This window comes from Delphinapterus leucas, chromosome 1, assembly GCF_059928025.1.
Source record: "Delphinapterus leucas isolate spDelLeu-1000000601 "Yukka" chromosome 1, BTC_Dleu_Yukka2, whole genome shotgun sequence".
Lineage (NCBI taxonomy): Eukaryota > Metazoa > Chordata > Mammalia > Artiodactyla > Monodontidae > Delphinapterus > Delphinapterus leucas.
In genome coordinates, this window is record NC_143129.1 from 168012152 (window position 1) to 168033371 (window position 21220).

General features: G+C 37.8%; 1 protein-coding gene and 1 pseudogene across 27 annotated transcripts in view; both read right to left on the bottom strand.

The window, feature by feature from the left end:
* Positions 1-21220, bottom strand: part of EPB41 (erythrocyte membrane protein band 4.1) — a 199073-nt gene that overhangs the window by 100867 nt on the left and 76986 nt on the right. For all 27 annotated transcript variants that reach the window (XM_089897550.1, XM_089897478.1, XM_089897474.1 and 24 more), the window contains exons 3-5: positions 17900-18112; positions 14664-14768; positions 7372-7414 (exon numbers count right to left, since the gene is read on the bottom strand). In XM_089897550.1, the coding sequence (XP_089753676.1) occupies positions 7372-7414; positions 14664-14768; positions 17900-18112 (361 nt within the window). The remainder of the gene's footprint in view (positions 1-7371; positions 7415-14663; positions 14769-17899; positions 18113-21220) is intronic.
* Positions 2-7352, bottom strand: LOC149750812 (ATP synthase F(0) complex subunit g, mitochondrial pseudogene; annotated as a pseudogene).

Here is a 21220-nt window from a genome sequence, read left to right on the forward strand (position 1 = left end):
AAATAAACACAAAAGAATTTTATGCTTATGCCTAAGTTTCTGGTTGTTAGAAATACCTAAAAATATTCAAAAAAATCTTTTTTTTCTTGAAGTGTCCTAATACTTTCATGCTTTGTGGGTGAAATATTATTTTTATTTAAAAAAGAAAAAGAAGAAAGTTGTTTAGACACCATCTAAGAGTATCTCATTTGTTTTACCCGACTTAATAGTTTTGTTTATAAAACATTATAAGCAAAATAACATAAAGGAAACCATCCTATAGGTGAACATGTTTGTAGCAATGGTTTTCAAAATGTGATCTATATACCACTCTGGGTCCTCAGAGGTCATTCAAAGTGATCCATGGATGTTTTCTTTTGGTGTTGGCATTATTAATTTGTGACATCTCTCAACATTATCTCAAATAAACAAAAGCATTCTTCCCATTAATATGGGTGAGAATATGGGTGAGATTAGGAGATTATTTTAGAAATAAGAAGGAAGAGGCAATATAGGTGGCTCTTAGAAACTATAGCTCTAATAAAAATATTTTAGGTATGAAAACTACAAGAATTTAATCCTAAGACTCATACAAGTGTTTCATACTTTTTATCTACAATGAAAATCAGAGATTGTGAGTAAAAGTTAAGTGGAGAATGCATTTCAATTTTTCCAGCTAAGTGCTACCCCTTCAAGGTTTTTCTAACATGACAGTTTCCCAAAGAGTAGGGCCTGGTCTCAGTTATAAATAAGTTACGATTGGGCTTCCCTGGTGGCGCAGTGGTTGAGAGTCCACCTGCTGATACAGGGGACACAGGTTCGTGCCCCGGTCCGGGAAGATCCCACATGCCGCGGAGCAGCTAGGCCCGTGAGCCGTGGCCACTGAGCCTGCGCGTCCAGAGCCTGTGCTCCGCAACAGGAGAGGCCGCAACAGTGAGAGGCCCGCATACAGCAAAAAAAAAAAAAAAAAAAAAAAAGAAATAAGTATGATTGGTTATGATGCTAACAGATACATTTTGTTCAGTACTTACTGCATGCCAGGTACTAAGCTAGCCCTCTTACATACAGGTAGGTGCTACTATTAGTTCATTTTATTTATGAAGAAACAGAGGCTTAAGAAAATACATAGCTAGTGAATCCAGGGTTCTCTTACCCCAAATCCCATGCTTTTAACCATTGGACTCTACTACCCTATAACAAACATCTGTGTTTCAAACATTGTTCTGTTTTGCATTCACAGCATTTCATCTCCAAATATCATTTTTATTGCTATTGGCTGCCAATGACCATATGCAAATTAAAATTTGAAATAGTTTAAATGTCTTAATGAATATGCAGTTTTAAGCATGCTAAAATATTTAATACAGGAGTCCCTTGGAAATGGTTGATATTTTCCTTCAAAATTTGAACTAAAAGGCAAATTCCAGACAATAAAACAAACTTGTCTCAAATCTACTCAATCCTAATGCTTACCATTAACTCACTTCTAATGTTTCATATCCCAGAAACTTTAAATGGAACTTAGGAAACCAACCCCATAATTGTTTCTCATAAAAAGGTAAGGGGATGGGGAGGCAATATTTACAGTTCAAATACTGTAAAATACCATCTGTTGTTATGATTATGATATGTTAATAATCTAATCATTGTTAACTTATAATTCCCATATAGACATTAAAAAAAGATGACTTCTATGCTACCTATAAAAAATGTATTGGCTAGAGGGCTTCCCTGGTGGCACAGTGGTTAAGAATCCACCTGCCAGTGCAGGGGACACAGGTTCGAGCCCTGGTCCAGTAAGATCCCACATGCCGCGGAGCAACAAAGCCCGTGTGCGCCACAACTACTGAGCTTGTGCTCTAGAGCCCATGAGCCACAACTACTGAAGCCCACGCGCCTAGAGCCCATGCTCCGCAACAAGAGAAGCCACCGCAATGAGAAGCCCGCACACCACAACGAAGAGTAGCCCCTGCTCGCTGCAACTAGAGAAAGCCCACGTGCAGCATGAAGACCCAACATAGCTATAAGTAAATAAATTTATTTTAAAAAATGTACTGACTAGAGCAAATCAATATGGGAAACAAGACAGCTAAAAGAGTGTTCAATAAATGTGAATTCAGCATTTAAGAACTTTAAACACAAATTCAGTTATCTCATAACATATATAAATGGCAATTTTTTAATAGTATAGGAAGACTAGCATTAAAGAAAGCAAACCAACAACAGTTTACAAAGTGTGATTTTTTTTTCTCTTTGAGCTAACTGATATAAAAAGCTTGATAACACCCACGATTGGTGGGGAAAATAAGCACTTTCTTCTACTGCTGATGTGAGTGTAAACGGGTACAACACTATGGAGAACAATTGAGAATATCTATCAAAACATAAAATGTATATACTCTTTCACCTAGCAATTCCACTTTCATAAATGTATCTAAACATACACTTAAACGTGGTCAACTGATACAGGTATAAGATATTGTTTGTAATAGCAAATGTCTGGAAACAACCTAAATGTATTTATTTAGCAAGAAAAGATACACTGCCACTATATACTGTTAAGTGAAAAAAAAAAATCAAGGCAAAGAACAGCACATATAGAAAGCAACTGTGAAAGTTGGGGGTAGAAAAAAGTGGCTATTGTGAATGGCGCTGCTATGATGCAACTTACTATTAAATGGTTCAGAAAAAAGGTTGTGTGTGTGTGTGTGTGTGTGTGTGTGTGTGTGTAGATAAAGAGAAAAGATAAAATAGTAAAATATTAACATCTGAGGAATCTGGGTGAAGGGCACCCAGGAATTCTTTGTACCATTATTTCAACTTTTAAGTCTGAAATTGTGTCCAAACATTTTTAAAATTAATAATTGAAAACAAATTCCTGCCTTCTGGGTACACAGGAAAACAGGAACTATCTCATACACTATTGGTGGGGATGTAAACTATTACAATCAATTTAAAGGAGAGCAATTTGGCTATATCTGGTAAAACTAAAAATAAACATACTCTATAATCTAGCAATTCCACTTTAAGCCTAAATCAGTGGGGTGGTTTTTTTTTAATTAATTAATTTATTTTTGGCTGCGTTGGGTCTTTGTTGCTGTGCGCGGGCTTTCTCTAGTTGCAGCAAGCGGGGGCTTCTCTTGTTGCAGAGCACAGGCTCTAGGCGCCCAGGCTTCGGTAGTTGTGGCACTCGGACTCAGTAGTTGTGGCTCACAGGCTGTAGAGCTGTGGCACATGCTCCACGGCATGTGGAATATTCCTGGACCAGGGCTCGAACCTGTGTCCCCTGCATTGGCAGGCGGATTCTTAACCACTGCACCATCAGGGAAGTCCTGGTGGGGTTTTTTAAACTGTGGATCATGATCCATTGTGAAATCAGTTTAATGGGTCAAAATCAGCATTTTTAAAAATGAAACAGAATACAAGAGAAAAAGGTCAGAGGAGGAATTCCCTGGCAGTCCAGTGGTTAGGACTTGGCACTTTCACTGCCAGGGCCCGGCTTCAGTCCCTGGTGGGGAAACTAGGATCCCACAAGCCGCACAGTGCAGCCAAAAATAAAAGAAAAAGAAAAAACTCAGAGGATATCACTGTGAAATTTTCTTTTCAACTGAGATGAATTCCAAAATCATGTTTATAAGAAAAGGTAGTCACGAATGATTAACTGTTATATAATTCAATTTATATGATGCTCAGAAAGGTAAAACAATATTTTTAGGTATACATTCATACATCAGGTAATTTTTTAAAAACATTAAAAAGTACAATGGAATCATTAACACAAAATTCAGGGCAGTGGTGACTTCTGCAGGGGAAGGAGAGGAGGATACATTTAGAAGGGGCATATCCTGGGCTATAGAATTTCTTAAACACAGTTTGTGTTATTTTATGTATCAGTATTTTTCAGAAGGTATAAGGATTTCTTGCTTTTGTTCTGTACTATTCCAGAAGGAGGTGGAAGTTGCTAGCCTGACTCAGCAGGGGAGATCTCTCTTATTCAGAACCAAGGAAGTTAAACAAAGCTAAATATTAAGCTGGGAGAAGGGAGAGAGACTGATAAACCATAGAAGGTTCAAATGGATTGTTAGGTCCGAGGGAAATTTCAAAAATACAGGTGAAGCAATACTATCTATTGTACATGGGTATGGATATATGAAGGAAAAATATAAAAACATGGACTGACTCACCTCAATTTCATGAAAATAGATTTCTACGGATAGGGAGAGAAGGGGATGGGACTAGGAGATAAACCTTACCTGTACTGTTCTATTTTAAATGTAAAAGTTAACACATGTTAATTCTGGGTGATGGGTACATGGGTATTTGTTATATTAGCCTCCATTCTTTTCTATATTTTTTGAAATATGGAAAAAATCTTACTGGTGAATATCTATTACAAATTTAAACATTCATACTTTTTTATTCTACTTCTAGCAATTTACTACAGATACATCTAAGTGCACATATACATATATATTCAATACATGCTCTCTCTCTCTCTCTCTCTCTCTCTCTCTCTATATATATATATATATATATATATACACAGTGCTATAACTTTATAATCATTAAAAAATATTTTTAACAAATGAAATAAATTGATATATATTAATATAAAGAGTATACAAATTATGTTAAAGATTGCATATGTATATTAAATACATATAGAACATACATATTTATATTAAAATATATTTATAAAGTATATTATATATAAAATATAATGTATGCATTAAATACATATTTATATTAAAATGTATGTCTATATACACTCAGAACATCTCTGGACAAAACACAAGAAATTAGTTAAAGGACAGGGGAAGAAGGAAGATTGACCTTGTATTATATTCATCTGTATCTTTTAGTTTTATACCTCATATTTATATCACCTATTTTAAAAATTTTAAAACTACATATGACATAATATACAGAAGATACAATATATAACAATGTATAACATAATTGTATTTTTGAAAAGCAAAATTTATATATGCCTAGAAAAAATCTTACAGATCATACCAATTTAACAGTGATTATATCTGGAGGATAGGCTTTACAGGCTTTTTACTTGCTTCATGATATATTTTCACAATGCTTAAATTTTTCAAATGGGTATATATTACTTGTATGATGAAAACTTTTTTTTTAAACTCAAGGGCTTTTTTGAAAAATAAATTTATTTATTTTATTTATTTTTAATTTTGGCTCTGTGGGTCTTCGTTGCTGTGCTCAGGCTTTCTCTAGTTGCGCCACACAGGCTTCTCATTGCAGAGTCTTCTCGTTGCGAAGCATGGGCTCTAGGTGTGAGGGCTTTATAGTTGCGGCACACGGGCTCAGCAGTTGTGGCTCGTGGACTCTAGAGTGCAGGCTCAGTAGTTGTGGCGCACGGGTTTAGTTGCTCCATAGCATGTGGGATCTTCCCGGACCAGGGCTCGAACCCGTGTCCCCTGCATTGGCAGGCGGCTTCTTAACCACTGCATCACCAGGGAAGCCCGTGAAAACTATTTTTTAAAAACCCAAAATCTTTGCAATAGATAAATGTCAACCTTCTCTTTGGCTCAATGAAATACTTACATTTTTTTTTTTTTTTCTGACACATTGTCTTATTTTATTCAAATAGCAGTCTGCTCACACATGGTCCAAGAACACCCAAATAATAAAGCAAAGACTGGTCTTCAAACATTATAGCCAATGATGCCACGCTTGCCTATGATCTCGCCAACATAAAACCACATCCACACCTCAGTGGCCACCAAACCATTCAGTAGAGCTTCCTTAACTGTAAGCTGTTTGAAGCTACCAGTTTGAGCACTATTGATAATTTTTTTCAACCTCTGAATAGCTGTAGGGATCTCAGCAGGGGTTGGAGGAACCAGCTCAACCTTGGCATAGTGCCAAAATGTGGCCAATCGAGGCTTCGAGTAAGTCACAGCAGTGCTGACCAGCGCTGGGGCCTTCTCCGCGAGGTTACGGACAAACTGGGCCATGGTTCTAGGACGGAAAGCCCGTCGCGCCGACCGGCCGGCTGAATGTGAAATACTTACATTTTGATGTTAAAGTTTGTGTTACAGACACGGTTTTTCTTTCCCATGTTGAAGGAAGAGGTTTTATTATTTTGTAAATTTTTTTTAAACGACAAACACTTAGGTTATTTTTCTTAGCGAGAGTTTTTTTTTTCTCAATAGCTTGGAAGATAATCTACTAGATAGTCTTCTCCACTCATCATAAACTCTGTTTTAACTTTTCTTCCTAAAAAGTCTTCTTGTACAATCATTTATTCCTGAGTAATATTGAATATTAAAAGTATCTTCATTGAAAGGGGCTTGGAATCATGTTTTTTGTTGTCATGTCTCAAATATTCTGAATATTTTTTACTCTGATTTGCATTTTAAAACAAGATTTTATAGGCAGAAAGCAAATATGGAGAGTTGTCAGGCCAAAGTAGTATTTTGTTTCTCTATCTTAAGAAATATAAATAAATAGGGTCTAAAAGAAAACATTTCACCATAACAAAAGTGTTTTCTTTTAAGAAACAAATGAAAAATAAAACTTCTTTTCAGGTGATACAGTTAAAACTTACTAATCGTGATGAATAACATCTATTGCAGTTCCTACAAGTTTCCTCAAAAATAAACTAAACTAAAAGGACATCTAGTCATAACTGGGGGGGTGGGGGTGGGGGTGGGTGGGTAAAGTCTCTACCCTTTAGCCCATTGGGCCTGAGGCTACAAAATACTAATCTAGACTTTAATCAACCTAGAAAAATCTATCCCAGGACACCAGTCTGAGCAGGGTGTTCAGCAGTAATATATGCCAGAGGGCTTGGAGCTAAGAGAAAGCCACAATGACAGAAGGGTCACTGGCAAGGAATTTCTTCTATTCTTTTTTTTCCTTCCACAGTTCCTTACATACTTCAATTTGGAAGAAGATGGTTGAAAAGGGACAAAAAAGAACTACAGAGAAGAAAACATGGAGAAGGTTAGAACTCAATAGTCCAGAACAATTTAAATGGAACAGGATCAGGCAGCAAACTCCCAATCGTAAGCTACTACAGTTTCAATCACTACCATTGTGAGAACTGACTCCCATATCCTTTTCTCTTCTATTCTTTGTTTGTTTCCACCTTCTGTTTCTCTCAGTCATTCCTATCTTCCCCCACTTTGCCTAGTTGTAAAAAAAAAAATCATCAAGATCTGACCTACATCTCAATAGTGTCTACCTCTGCTGTATCTTTCTATTATGGAATCTCTACCTTCCAAAGGAAGGCTTTATCTTAATTTCAAAGCCATCTACCATAGTCAGAATTCTAAAGTGACTCACAGCCAGAAAAAGGTTGGAAATCCTCTGACCTACTAAAAAAAAGAAAGAGCTAGAAAAAGGGCTATATTCACTTACCACGAACCTGCTTTTTTATTTCTTTGGCAGAATCCAGCCATGTCTGTAAAAAGAAGAAAAGGCATTCACACAGAGCTCCAAAATACATAAACCACAGAGTACCAGAAGCAGGATTACTGACCATCTCCAATAGTGTCTCCAGGTCAACCTACATTTCCAATATTTTTTGCATTAGTTTCACATAGCACAGTAATTTTGAACAGAGAAACAGGGAGCCAGACAGTTGGGCTTGAATCCTAGCTCTACTACTTCCTAGGTGAGTGACTTTAAGCATCTTTGTACTTCAGTTTCCTCATCTATTAGAGGAAATAAAATGAGATATTAGCAGTAGGGCCTATCTCAGGGTTACTGTGAAGATTAAAAGGTAATATATGTAAAGCTTCAGCAAACAAGAAATGCTAAATAAACACTTGCTATTTTTATTATTCCGTAAAGACAAATAGAGATCTATAACCAGGATTATTGATCTATAACCTAGATCTTATTTTTCCCTCCAACTCTGACCTCCAGTCTCATTCAAGTTTTCTGTGTCAGCACAGCACCTGGTAGATGGTTCATGCTCAGTTAATGTTTACTGAATGAATAACTATTTTGTTTTTCCTGACTACTCCTGCCCACACTAATTTCTCCCTTCACCATTCTCCAACCCCACTTAAAATTTGCACACCACAAGGGCAAGGTTCCTCAACCCATAGCGGACCATGCAAAACTAATGGCACTTAAAAAGAGCCTCACCATTAACATCTTTCATAGGCTCCTAGAGAAATGTTTAAAGACAGAAATTTCTAAATTGAATTGTCTAAAAGATTTTTATTGACATAAGACATATACAGAAAAGTACATAAAACATATGTATAGATCAATAAATTATCAAAGTGAACATATAAGTATAACATTACCAGCACCCCAGGAGCCCCTTTCATGCCTGCTCCCAATCCCCCCACCCCATTCCCCCTTCCAAAATGTTTAAAATTGAATTTTAGTCGTATTTAGAAAAGAAGAGTAAGGGGGGATTACTCCTCACCCTGTACCAACAAGGGCAAAGTTCAAGATGACCATCCCATTTGCCCTACCCAAGGAGTGGGCCTGAACACCACAATCTTACATTTGATTATATATTACACTAACCATTATATAAAGATAGTCACCACAACAGATAATAAGCAAAGAGTGAGGACGAGTTTCCTTTTCTCTCCCCTGCCCCTGCAATTAACACAGATGATTAAGAAATATATGTTTTTAAAAATATCACTTAATATAAAATTATTCTAAAGTATAAAAACTAAGTACATACTTGCTTAAGTCCTGTCAGAAAGGGCAGGGGGTAACCTGGGTGTTTCTCCTTCCTCTCTCATTAAGATTAAAGAACTTTAAGTTGTTATAGGTCCAAAGGCAAAAGAGGACTTTAAAAGCACCAACTGATAAGTTTTGTGGAACCTCTGAGAACCTTGCAATCCAGAACTCTTAACAAAGACTACTTTCTATCACTGTGGAATGAACACTTCCCCTACAGAGTGAGGTGACTCCATATTTTCCCTATTTTTAAGAGAAATCTCCCAAAGTAGCCTGAAGCTGCCAAGTTTCTTACAGGGATTGCATGAGCCATTCTATGACTCTAAGGCTAGAATTCCCACCAATCTGACATAGAGGGGGCAAATCCAGATTTGTGCCAATCACATGGGACTCCAAGGTATAAGGTACCTTATAGAACAAAGTATTATTTCTTCAGTATCTAGACCTCCGAATCAAAGTCAAAATCAAAAAGTGTGTACAAGACAATAAAAAATCAGTGTGCATAACAATAGGTACTTTACGCTCAATTTAAATTATTCAATTCAGAGCATTTTATTTAGCCAACAAGTATTTAGGAATGCCTCCACGTGCTAGGCACCAAAGTTACAAAAAGGGATTTAAAAATAGTGCTTGTAGGGGCTTCCCTGGTGGCGCAGTGGTTGAGAGTCCCCCTGCCGATGCAGGGGACACGGGTTCGTGCCCCGGTCCAGGAAGATCCCACATGCTGCGGAGCGGCTGGGCCCGTGAGCCATGGTTGCTGAGGCTGTGCGTCCAGAGCCTGTGCTCCGCAACGGGAGAGGCCACAACAGTGAGAGGCCCGCGTACCGCACACACACACACACACACACAAAATAGTGCTTGTCCTCAAGGAGCTGTCAGTCTAAAGGAAGAGCTGAGTAGTGAACAATTTGTCTTTTCTTAGAGGCAGTTAGGAAATGTTTCTCAAAAGAATGCTTTTGGGGGAAAAAAAGGTAAAAAAAAAAAACAATGTTTGGGAGATCTAATTTAGGGTTGAAGAACAAATAAGAGTTAGCCAGGCAAAAAAAGAAGTGGAAGTAATTAGAAAGGCACAGGGTCTATAAAGAGAACATGATACATCTGAGTTGCTGAATGTAGCTCAGCAAAGCTGGAGCACAGAAGTGAAGAGGAGAGATGTAAAATGAAAAAGAACAGTAAGAGCCAGATCATAGAGGCCATAGTATTCCCTGCTAAGAAACTTGGACTTCATCAAGTTACAGGCAAGGGAGAATCACTGAAGGATTTAAAATAAGAGTGACACAAATTTGAGGTAGACAGGGAGACCAAATAAGAAGCTGTTGTTGAGAATGATAATAGTCAGGATTTGTGACTGAGTAAATAGGGTGGGCTGATGATGGGAGGTGGTAAAGTATAGTAGTAAACAAAAGTTCCTAAGTTGCTGGCTTGGGCAACTGGGTAGATGTGGTACTATTCACTGAAACAGAAAATGTAGGAAAAGGAATAAATTTTCATGAAGGAGAAAACAATAGCAAAAAACTGAAAACAACCCAAATGTCCATCAACAATAGAATAAATAAATTATGGTATATTTATATAGATACACGTTCAAGGTGTCTTTGGAAATCCAAGTAGAATATTTCAGTAGATAGCTGGATAAGCAGGTCTGGCACTCAGAAGAGTGATTTTAACCAGAGATATAACTTTGGGCACTTTCCCCATATAAGTGGCAAATGAAGCCATGAAAGTAGATAAAAATCATCCAGGGAGCATATAATAGAGTTAAAAGAAAGAAACTAAAGATAAACCTTGGGGAACATTTACAGTTAAGGGATGAAGAGAGGATAAAGAGCTGAGAAGTAAACAGAAGAAGTGACCAAGTGGTAGGAGGAAAACAGGAGAGACTGGTATCACAGAATCCAAAGGAATAGAACATTTCAAGGATGGATAGGCGAGCTCGTCAATGCTGCAAAATGGACAAGGAACATGAAGATGAAAAACTGTCAGATTTATCTTGGCAAGGGCAGTTCAGCAGAGTGGTAAGAGCAGAAATCAAAATGCAGTGAGTTATACCAAGTGCTGGTGAGAATGTGGCACAGCTGCAACCCTTAGTGCTGGTGGGACTGTGAACTGGTAGCACCACTTTGGAAAACTGATAGTATCTACTAAAGCTGATCATATATGTGTCATCCACAACCCAGCAATTCCACTTCTGGGAATCCAACAGAAATGAATATGACAAGATATGCACTAAAAGACATGTATGAGAATGTTCCCAGGAGCAGCATTCATAAAAGCCACAAACTGTAAACAAGCCAAATGTCCATCAACAGTAGAATGCATAAATAAAGTGTGGTATAGTCAAACAATGAACTATTATACAGCAGCAAGAATGGATGAACTACTGCTACTCGCCACAACATGGATGATACTCAAAAACATGATATTAAACAAAACAAAAGAAGCCAGACCTAAGAGCACATACTGTATGGTTTCGCTTATGTAAAGTTTAAAAACAGGCAAAACTAATTGATGGTGATAGATGTTAGGAAGACATCTGTTACTTTTGACAGGGCCTGAGGTAGGAGTACTGATTGTTGGGGGCTGGCGGTAGTGACTGGAAGGGGAAACAAAGTGGGATTCTGGAATCCTCCAGAAAAAAATCCTTGATTCATTCATAAATAACTTATTCCAAGCAGGAATAAAATCTAGGAAGCAACTATTGGGTTGGCGAAAAGGTTCATTTTGTTTTTTCCGTTAAGATGGCTCTGGTAGCACTTAGTTGTCTTCAACTTCATTTGAAACAATTTTGTTAGATTATATGTGACAGCTGTCATATCAACATGCATTTAAAAAAAGACTTATCAAAATTGGTGAATTTTTGTATGACATTTTAATATTGAAAATGGAAGGAAAAAAAGCAACATTTTCGGCATATTATGCTTTATTATTTCAAGAGAGGTAAAAATGCAACTGAAACACAAAAGAAGATTTGTGCAGTGTATGGAGAAGGTGCTGTGACTGACCGAATGTGTCAAAAGTAGTTTCATGCTAGAGATTTCTTGCTGGATGATGCTCCATGGGCTGGTAGACCAGTTGAAGTTGATAGCGATCAAATTGAGACATTAACTGAGAACAATCAACGTTATACCACGAGGGAGACAGCTGACATACTCAAAATATTCAAATCAAGCACTGAAAATCATTTGCACCAACTTGGTTATGTTAATCACTTTGATGTTTGGGTTCCACATAAGTTAAGCAAAAAAAACCCTCTTGACCGTATTTCCACATGCAATTCTCTACTTGAATGTAATGAAAACGTTCTGTTTTTAAAACAAATTGTGATGGGCGATGAAAAGTGGACACTGTACAATAATATGGAAAGGAAGAGATCATGGAGCAAGTGAAATGAACAACCACACCAAAGGCTGGTCTTCACCCAAAGAAGGGGATGTTGTGTATATGGCGGGATTGGAAGGGAGTTCTCTATTAGGAGCTCCTTCCAGAAAAACAAACAATTAATTCCAACAAGTACTGCTCCCAATTAGACCAACTGAAAGCAGCACTCGACAAAAAGCATCCAGAATTAGTCAACAGAAAACGCATAATCTTCCATCAGGATAATGCAAGACCGCATGTTTCTTTGATGACCAGGCAAAAACTGTTACAGCTTGGCTGGGAAGTTCTGATTCATCCACCATATTCACCAGACATTGCACCTTCGGATTTCCATTTATTTAGGTCTTTACAAAATTCTCTTAGTGGAAAAAATTTCAGTTCCCTGGAAGACTATAAAAGGCACCTGGAACAGTTCTTTGTTCAAAAAGATAAAAAGTTTTGGGGGACTTCCCTGGGGACTTCCCTGGTGGCGCAGTGGTTAAGAATCCGCCTGCCAATACAGGGGACAGGGGTTCGAGCCCTGGTCCAGGAAGATCCCATATGCTGTGGAGCAGCTAAGCCCGTGAGCCACAACTACTGAGCCTGTGCTCTAGAGCCTGCGAGCTGCAACTACTGAGCCCACGTGCTGCAACTACTGAAGCCCGCACGCCTAGAGCCTGTGCTCTGCAACAAGAGAAGCCACCACAATGAGAGGCCTGTGCACCACAACAAAGAGTAGCCCCCGCTCTCAGCAACTAGAGAAAACCTGCGTGCAGCAGCGAAGACCCAATGCAGCCAAAAAATTAAATAAATGAATAAATAATTTTTTTAAAAAAGATGCATCACTGTGAATCTCAGAACACTAAAGAAAGAGAGAAAAAGAAGAGAAGGAGGGAGGGAGGGAGGGAGGGAGGGTGGGAGGGAGGGAGGGAGGGAGGAAGGGAAGGAAGGAGGGTAAAAGATTCTACTAGCCTAATTCTACACAGGGCAAGAGAGAGGGGAGGTCATACAAAGCATCACAAATCAGAATGGCTTTGACCTTCTCAATAGCCAACATTAAAAGCTAGAAGACAATGGAGCAATGCCTTCAAAATTATGAAGGCAAATCATTTCAAGCCTAAAATTCTATACCCAACCAAACTAACAACCAAATACTACAGTACAATAAACACATTTTCAGACATGTAGTGTCTCAAAAAGATTACATCCCATATGTAATTTCTCAGAAGAAGTGCTCTATCAAATACCAGGAAATGCTAAGATAAAGGGGAAACAAGAGAAACATCACAGGAGAGAAGTACAACAAATTCCCAGGATAATGGTGATGGGAAATACCTGGGTCAACTATATACAAGACAGAGAGAGCAACTCATCCAGACTGGAGAAGTATGACTCAAAGAGATAGCATATTGAAGAAGGACTGTCACCATCACAATGGCTTTTGCTACTGTATTGTCCCTTTAACCTGACAATTCTAAGGAAGTCTTCTCCAAACTCATTTTTGTACAGGATTTACTTGGGCCATGTGCAAATGAAGTTCCTGCTTTCCCTTCTATGTTCTACTTGTTCTACCTGAATCAGCTAAAGACCTTCATTTTAACCCAAAGGAAAACTCTGCTTTGACCTATTTCCGAGAGCTGGAAGTTAGCCATGATGAATTTAGAAGCAGAAAATATAGAACAGCCCATTACCCCAACCATATCCTGTAAGAACCTGGCCCATCAGACCTGCCAGATGCCCCAAATATGATAAGCCCTATGTTTCCCAGGATTCACTTGTCCACTGACTTCCCCAGAAGAGGTTCTTATAAACAATCAGAGAAGTTGAAACTAGATTATGATTCAGAGACCTCAACTTTTTTTCCCAGAAATATTTTATCTAAGGGGGACAATAAAGCCCTTTTTAACACAGCCAGATTTGTTGTTTGCTGTACAATCAAATTCAGCTTTTATATTGGGCACTTTTAACATCACTTTATACAGAAATATATCAATGAATATAAATAAAGCAATTTAATATCTTCTCATTAAAAAATAAATAGGATAGTGAAAACTACTATAAGGAAATAAAATTTGCTGATACGATAGAGTATGGATGACACCAATAATAGCAAAAAGTTTTCAAAGCAACTGGAAGGTTTTTACCAATGTGAGCACTGGAAGCTCAACTGCAAGATGAAAGAATTTCCTCTGCTGAATGCCTTTAGATGAGCCAGCTCCCAGCAATTTAAGTATACTTGGTTCATAGAAAAATTATAACAGTTACATTAAACAAGTAGGTACTGGTACTCAGTGACTTCATTTATATGCCAAATTCAAGTATTCTCAAATATTCTAACATAAACCTGAGTGGGGTACACACACACAATATAAAAACATTCGATTTTATCTCACTGAGCTTGTATAACATAAAATACTTTTCAGAGTATTTTCCTCAATTCATTGGGAGAACTTTCTAACAGCTGCAGAAAGGTTTTCACTGTAGTATTAGAGGTGTTGTTTTGTTTTTTAATTACCTTCAATCTTTCCTTACTACGTACACTGTATCTCGGAGAGGCAGGAATAAATACATTCTTAACAACAGTAAAAGAATTAAAACAATTTTGGGGGGTCAGTTTCTTATATTACAAGCAGTCTTCTCACCTTAGAGGTTGCATTATCCCAAATGGCGAGACTAAAGTAGTCTTCTTCCAAAAGATTGAGGTGTTCACATACTCGTTTAAGTAAATCTTGTCCCTTAGCATGTTTCTGCAAAGATACACATACTTTAGTTGAGGTTTCCTCTTATTCCTGCACTTATCACGAAATAACATAAAATGTCACTTTCCAATTTTCTCTTTTATTCTTGGTTACTAACACTTTCAGATGGCTGCACAGTGCAAGTAGAACAAAGTGAGTAACAAAAATCCTGTTTCTTAATTTGTCAGTTTAAATATGCAACACATTTATAGTTGCTTGGAAATGCTGCTACAATTCAAAGCAAAATTCCATCAAGCATCCCCCACCTCCATCCTAAACATTACATTCTTTATTTTTGGTGTATTTCCTGAAGCCTGCTATGGGTCGCTGCCAGTCAGCATGAGCACCTGACTTAACTGAATCAGCTGTCAACACTGACAATTAACAGTGGCTATGGAAATCATTAAACTCTCTATCATTCCCAGACAAAATGTCCCAAGACAATGAGCTATGTCTCAACTCCCTGCAATCTCTTTCAGAAAAATGCATAAAGTATAAGATCTCAGATACCCTCCAGACATTACCCATTGCAGTGGTTCTTACAGTTGTGCTACAAATAATTTCTTAATGTTTCTCTACCCAGAAAATCAAACCATTACCAATTTGGGGGACTTGTATTCCTGTTTATAGGGAGGAAATGCCATAACTTAGGGACTGAGATTTAGAGTGAAAAAGTCCCTGCTTTTTCATTTACTAGCTAAACAACCTGAGTCAATTTCTGAACATTAGTTTTCTCATCTGTAAAGTGATAAGAAAATGTATACCTGTCCTACCTAACTACTGGAATTGTTGAAAAAAATTAAACATGCTGGACTTCCCTGGTGGCACAGTGGTTAAGAATCCACCTGCCAATGCAGGGGACACGGGTTCGAGCCCCAGTCCGGGAAGATCCCACATGCTGTGGAGCAACTAAGCCCGTGAGCCACAACTACTAAGCCTGCACCCCACAACTACTGAAGCCCGCGCGCCTAGAGCCCATGCTCCGCAACAAGAGAAGGTGCAGCAATGAGAAGCCTGCACACTGCAATGAATATAGCCCCCGCTCGCTGCAGCTAGAGAAAGCCCGCATGCAGCAATGAAGACCCAATGCAGCCAAAAATAAATAAATAAATTTATTTTTTAAAAAATAATAAAAACATTTTTAAATAATAAAAAAAATTAAACTTGCTAATGTCTTCTGAGAAATACATTTTTTAAAACTTCCAAGGGCTTCCCTGGTGGCACAGTGGTTGAGAGTCTGCCTGCCCATGCATGGGACACGGGTTCGTGCCCCAGTCCGGGAAGATCCCACATTCTGCGGAGCGGCTGGGCCCGTGAGCCATGGCCGCTGAGCCTGCGCGTCCAGAGCCTGTGCTCCGCAGCAGGAGAGGCCACAACAGTGAGAGGCCCGCGTACCACCAAAAAAAAAAAAAAAAAAACTTCCAAAATATTAGAAATCATTTTTTGGCACATATACATGACATGTCCTTCTCTCAATGAGCTGAGCTATTTTTAATGACTATTAGTAATTCACATAGATGTTAACTCATTTTTAGACTTATCCCATCTACATTATATCATTTTCTTCATCTTCTCCCTTCTATGTTTTCACTCTACATGACAGAGATGATTAGGGAATTCTTCACATACAGGTCCCTACTCCCTTATTTATAATTCCAAAATTCAGAAGTTCTAAAAAGTAAAAGGTTGGGCTTGTTTATTTTGTTCTTGTTCAAAGCTCATCTGAAGGAAATTCTGACCTGAACTGTTATGGGCTATTTTTTATCTTTATTTATCCAACTTAGAGTGAATCTTCATATATTTTACCATAGAAATAATGTGTTTGATAATGTACCTACTGCTACACACTCTGCTGGGAATATTATGAAATTTGCAGAATATGTACTTGTTGCTTTTCTAAAACCCAAAATATTCTGAATTCTGAAACACATCTGCCCCCAAATGTTTCAGATATAAGGGACCCATATCTAGCTTTTGGTCTGAATGGGAAGAATGAGTGTGGAATAGCTTTCCCCAAGCTAGTGGTGAGAAGCAGAAAGAGCAGACCCTAGGTCTTCTCCAGTTACCAGGTGCAGTAACTATTTAAAAAATGCAACAGTGTATTTTTCTTGATTTCTCTTTCAAAACTTGGAGAGAGAATTCCTATTAATAAACACAGTATAATATTTTAGACTACTTATTTGTGTTTTGATATATTTGCATATAAATAATTCAATCTCAAAATAATTTTTTTACACACCTAAGATACAAGCATATGTGAATTATACGTTTTATCAAAAGGCTATTATTAGTAATAATCACAATTGCTTTTTATCAAGCATATCGTAATTGACAATTACTGCTCTAGTTAAAAAAACAGCTGTGGTTGAGAGTCCGCCTGCTGATGCAGGGGACGCAGGTTCGTGCCCCGGTCTGGGAGGATCCCACATGCCGCGGAGCGGCTGGGCCCATGGGCCACGGCCACTGAGCCTGCGCGTCCACAACAGGAGAGGCCACAGCAGTGAGAGGCCCGCGTACCACAAAAAAAAAAAAGCTGATAGATTTTTAAGGACTTTTAACTTGTCTTGAAGAAGCAAAAGAATAACTGAAACAACTCTGACATTTTTATTCAATCTTGATTCAATTATTTATTCTTTCTGGAAATAATAATTTTAATAAATGGGATTACTTAATTTAAGTTTTTTATATACTATCTCATGGAGCTAAAGAAATACATTAAATGAAGCTCATTAAGGTTTAGATCTGGGAGAGCAGAAATGAACAGATAGTAAATTTTTTTTTTTTGATAAATACAGTTATGGGTGCTGCTAGACCTAGAAATTGAGGCTATCCTGGGAAATCTAGTCATGGAAGATCACTCTATAAATAACAAACCAATTTTTTTCTTAAACAAAATTATTTTGGATTATAAAAGTAACACATGCTCAATTCACAAGATTTGGCAGATATAGAAAAAGCTGGAGAAGAAAATAAGACTCACTCATAATCCTTCCACACCTCCACCTCCAGAAAATCACTATTAACATTTCAGTCCATAGAAATATTCATTATACTGGGTCTTAGGCCATGGCACCACTTACCCAACCCTACATGAAACAATTTGTAAGAGTTCTAACCACTTGAGATTGAAATGCGCTCACCTCCACAACACATTCATAAACTGTGTCATCCAACAAAGAAACCTTGCAATGCATGTTTCTGTGTCTTCTGATCGATTTCTGGGAAGCTTTTAATTCTCTTTCTGCTACTGATTCAGGACTTTCTTCTTTTACTTCTGTTTTAGAGCAGTCTTCAAGTCCTCCTCCTTCCTCAGTCTGAAAATCGGGATCTTCTCTGTGTTCTTCCTGAGCAGGCTACATACCCATGACATCACCAAGTCAGTAACAAAGACATTTCACAAAACATGCCGTATACACTTTTGCCTATAATATTGCTACCAATAAAAGCACTAACTGAAGAAGAAAAACTGTTAAAACAAATACAAGTGATATTAAGATTATTTTTCTGTAAAAGATATTATGATCTCCCAAAAGATCCACAGACTCTGCTATTCTCAAAACTTTATGATAGAAGGTAAAATCTCATCTTTCAAATCAATAAATGAAGGTTTCAGGTAAACCAGAGGACAGCAATCTGTTGCTCTCAGCACTATATTTTCTCCCTGACTATGCCATTGCCTATTATTAAAACCTATTAAAACTTAAACATCTTTGCCCCATGCTCCTCAATTTTAGCGAGGTAGCCTTATGAATTGCAAAACGAGTTGTGATTTGTCATGCAATCTAAATTTTATGAATGGGGAATTCCCTGGTGGTCCGGTAGTTAAGACTCCACGCTCTCACTGCCAAGGGCCCAGGTTCAGTCCCTGGTCGGGGAACTAAGATTCCACAGGCCTCGAGGCGCGGCCCAAAAACAAAAAAACAAAAAAAAACCCATAAATTTTTTTGAATGGCTAAGAGGGGTTCTTGGGACCTTTTTAGAGCATAAGGCAACATATGTATAGTAGGCTAACAACTGTAAATACCAATTAACTCATTTTTACCAGGTATCAACCATGATAAATGCAAAGAAGATTCAAAGAAGCAAGAGACAGATTGAAATCTGGATGTCCTAGGGCAATCATTAAGTCATCCCAAAGTAATACAGGTAAGTGAGACAACATTTTGGCATACACTTACTCACTTTCGTCACAATAAAATTGCTGAAAGGTTCTTAACTAAACCTCACTAATTCTTTTCCTTCAAAAAAATACGTAGTTGGGGCTTCCCTGGTGGCGCAGTGGTTGAGAGTCCGCCTGCCAATGCAGGGGACACGGGTTCGTGCCCTGGTCCGGGAAGATCCCACATGCCGCGGAGCGGCTGGGCCCGTGAGCCATGGGCGCTGGGCCTGCGCGTCTGGAGCCTGTGCTCCGCAACGGGAGAGGCCACAACAGTGAGAGGCCTGCGTACCGCAAAACAAAAAAACAAAAAAAACAGAGTAAAATAAGCCTCTGCTTTCACAGTATGAATGACAAAAGTAAACACGTAGTACAGATTTCAAAAACACTTTAGAGTTTTTTATTTTCAAAGGTTAAAGAAAAACTTCATTATGATGCTGGTAAAAAGATAGTACTACTTTACAAGCATTGATTAAATATCAACTATTCAAAAGAAATATAGGGGACTTCCCTGGTGGCACAGCGGTTGAGAGGCCGCCTGCCTATGCAGGCGACACGGGTTCGTGCCCCGGTCCGGGAAGATCCCACATGCCGCGGAGCCGCTGGGCCCGTGAGCCATGGCCGCTGCGCCTGCGCGTCCGGAGCCTGTGCTCCGCAACGGGACAAGCCGCGACAGTGAGAGGCCAGGCCCGCGTACCGCAAAAAAAAAACCGTAGTTGACATTTAGGAAAAAGGATTTAATTATTTGGCTCCTGCTCCTCCTGCATTAGATATTGGAGGTGTCTACAAGTCTCCTTCCCCTCCTTCATGACCCTCTTAAATGTTACCTCTTCATTAAGGCCTTCACTGGCTATCCTACCTGGCCTATCCCCACTCTACTAGTATTCTTCATGTTAGTACCCTGTTTATTGCCTTCATAACATTTATTACAATACATAATTAATTTGTATTTACTACTTTCTTTGTCTCTTCCATTAGACTATAAAGTTATCAAGAGTAGGGATCATGTTTGTTCAATAATAATAATATTTAATAATAATAATGAAAATAATAACAAACATTTATATAGAAATTACAATGGGTCATTTACTGTTCTAAAAGCATTACTTACATGAACTCATTTAACCCTATGGGGAGGGTACTATTATTATCTCCCCTTGACAAATAAGAAACTGAGGCCAGAGAAGTTAATTTGCCTAGGATCATACAGTCAGTAAGTCACATACCACTTTGACGCCAGAATTCATGATCTTAAACCTCTTTGCCATATTATAGTTTTTATTTACCAATGTATGTCCAGCTTAGGGCCTGGCACACACAGCAGGTTTTCAGTAAATTTGTTGAGTAAATAAATAAGTATTAAAAAATGACACATGGCTTCCAAAAAATCCAAGGTACCCTAGATGAAGGTTGGTGCAGTCCTACAATGCAAACTCACTTTTAAAAAATCCGGTATAGAAAAGGACCACTCAAATGAAATTCTACTATGAAATCAATGAATGGGATTTTAGTTAAATCTAAAATTAACTTTGTCATCTGTTTCAACTTCAGTACAAATGTTATGATCTTTAGACAAAACAGACTAGCCCTGATTCAAATGCTAATTAAAACAAGATATGGATTTTTCCATACATAAAGCAAAGGAGAAAAAAAGCAATTAAGAACTTCTTGAAAGTACCAGACTTCCTGAAAGATAATGTAATTTAACTCTTTTGGTACTCCTAAAATTAAATTAAATTAATGACATTAAGATATGTAGCTTCTCTGCCTTTACTGTTCATGTTTATTGACTAAGTAATAATAACTAACATTTATTGAGTGCTTATAATATGTCAGGCAATGTCTTAAGAGCTTTACACGTTTATCTCTTTTAATCCTCATAATGGCCAAATAAGGTGAACATTATTATCCTCATTGTACAGAGGAGAAAACTGATAAAGCAAAAGTGTCTACAACTGAACCCTCTAGTCTGATTCCATAGCCTCCATTCTTAACTATTATACTATAAATAAAATTTTGTTTTCAACCTTGTTTCACTATAGCAAGTACACAATAACAACTTTATCCTAAACTTTACTCTTAGCACTTTTGATGTATAAGTAATCATTCTAGAAATACATATTTTTTTAAGTCTAATGAAACTGTATAGCCTAAACCTGAGACCTATAATAGAAACATATAGGACTTACATTTTTTACAATGCAGATAATGCCCACATGCTTCAGAAAAAGAAAGACTTTGAAAATAACTCTTAATTTGTAGTTCAGTAGGCCTGAAAATAAATGGGATTCCTAGAAAATAGTTT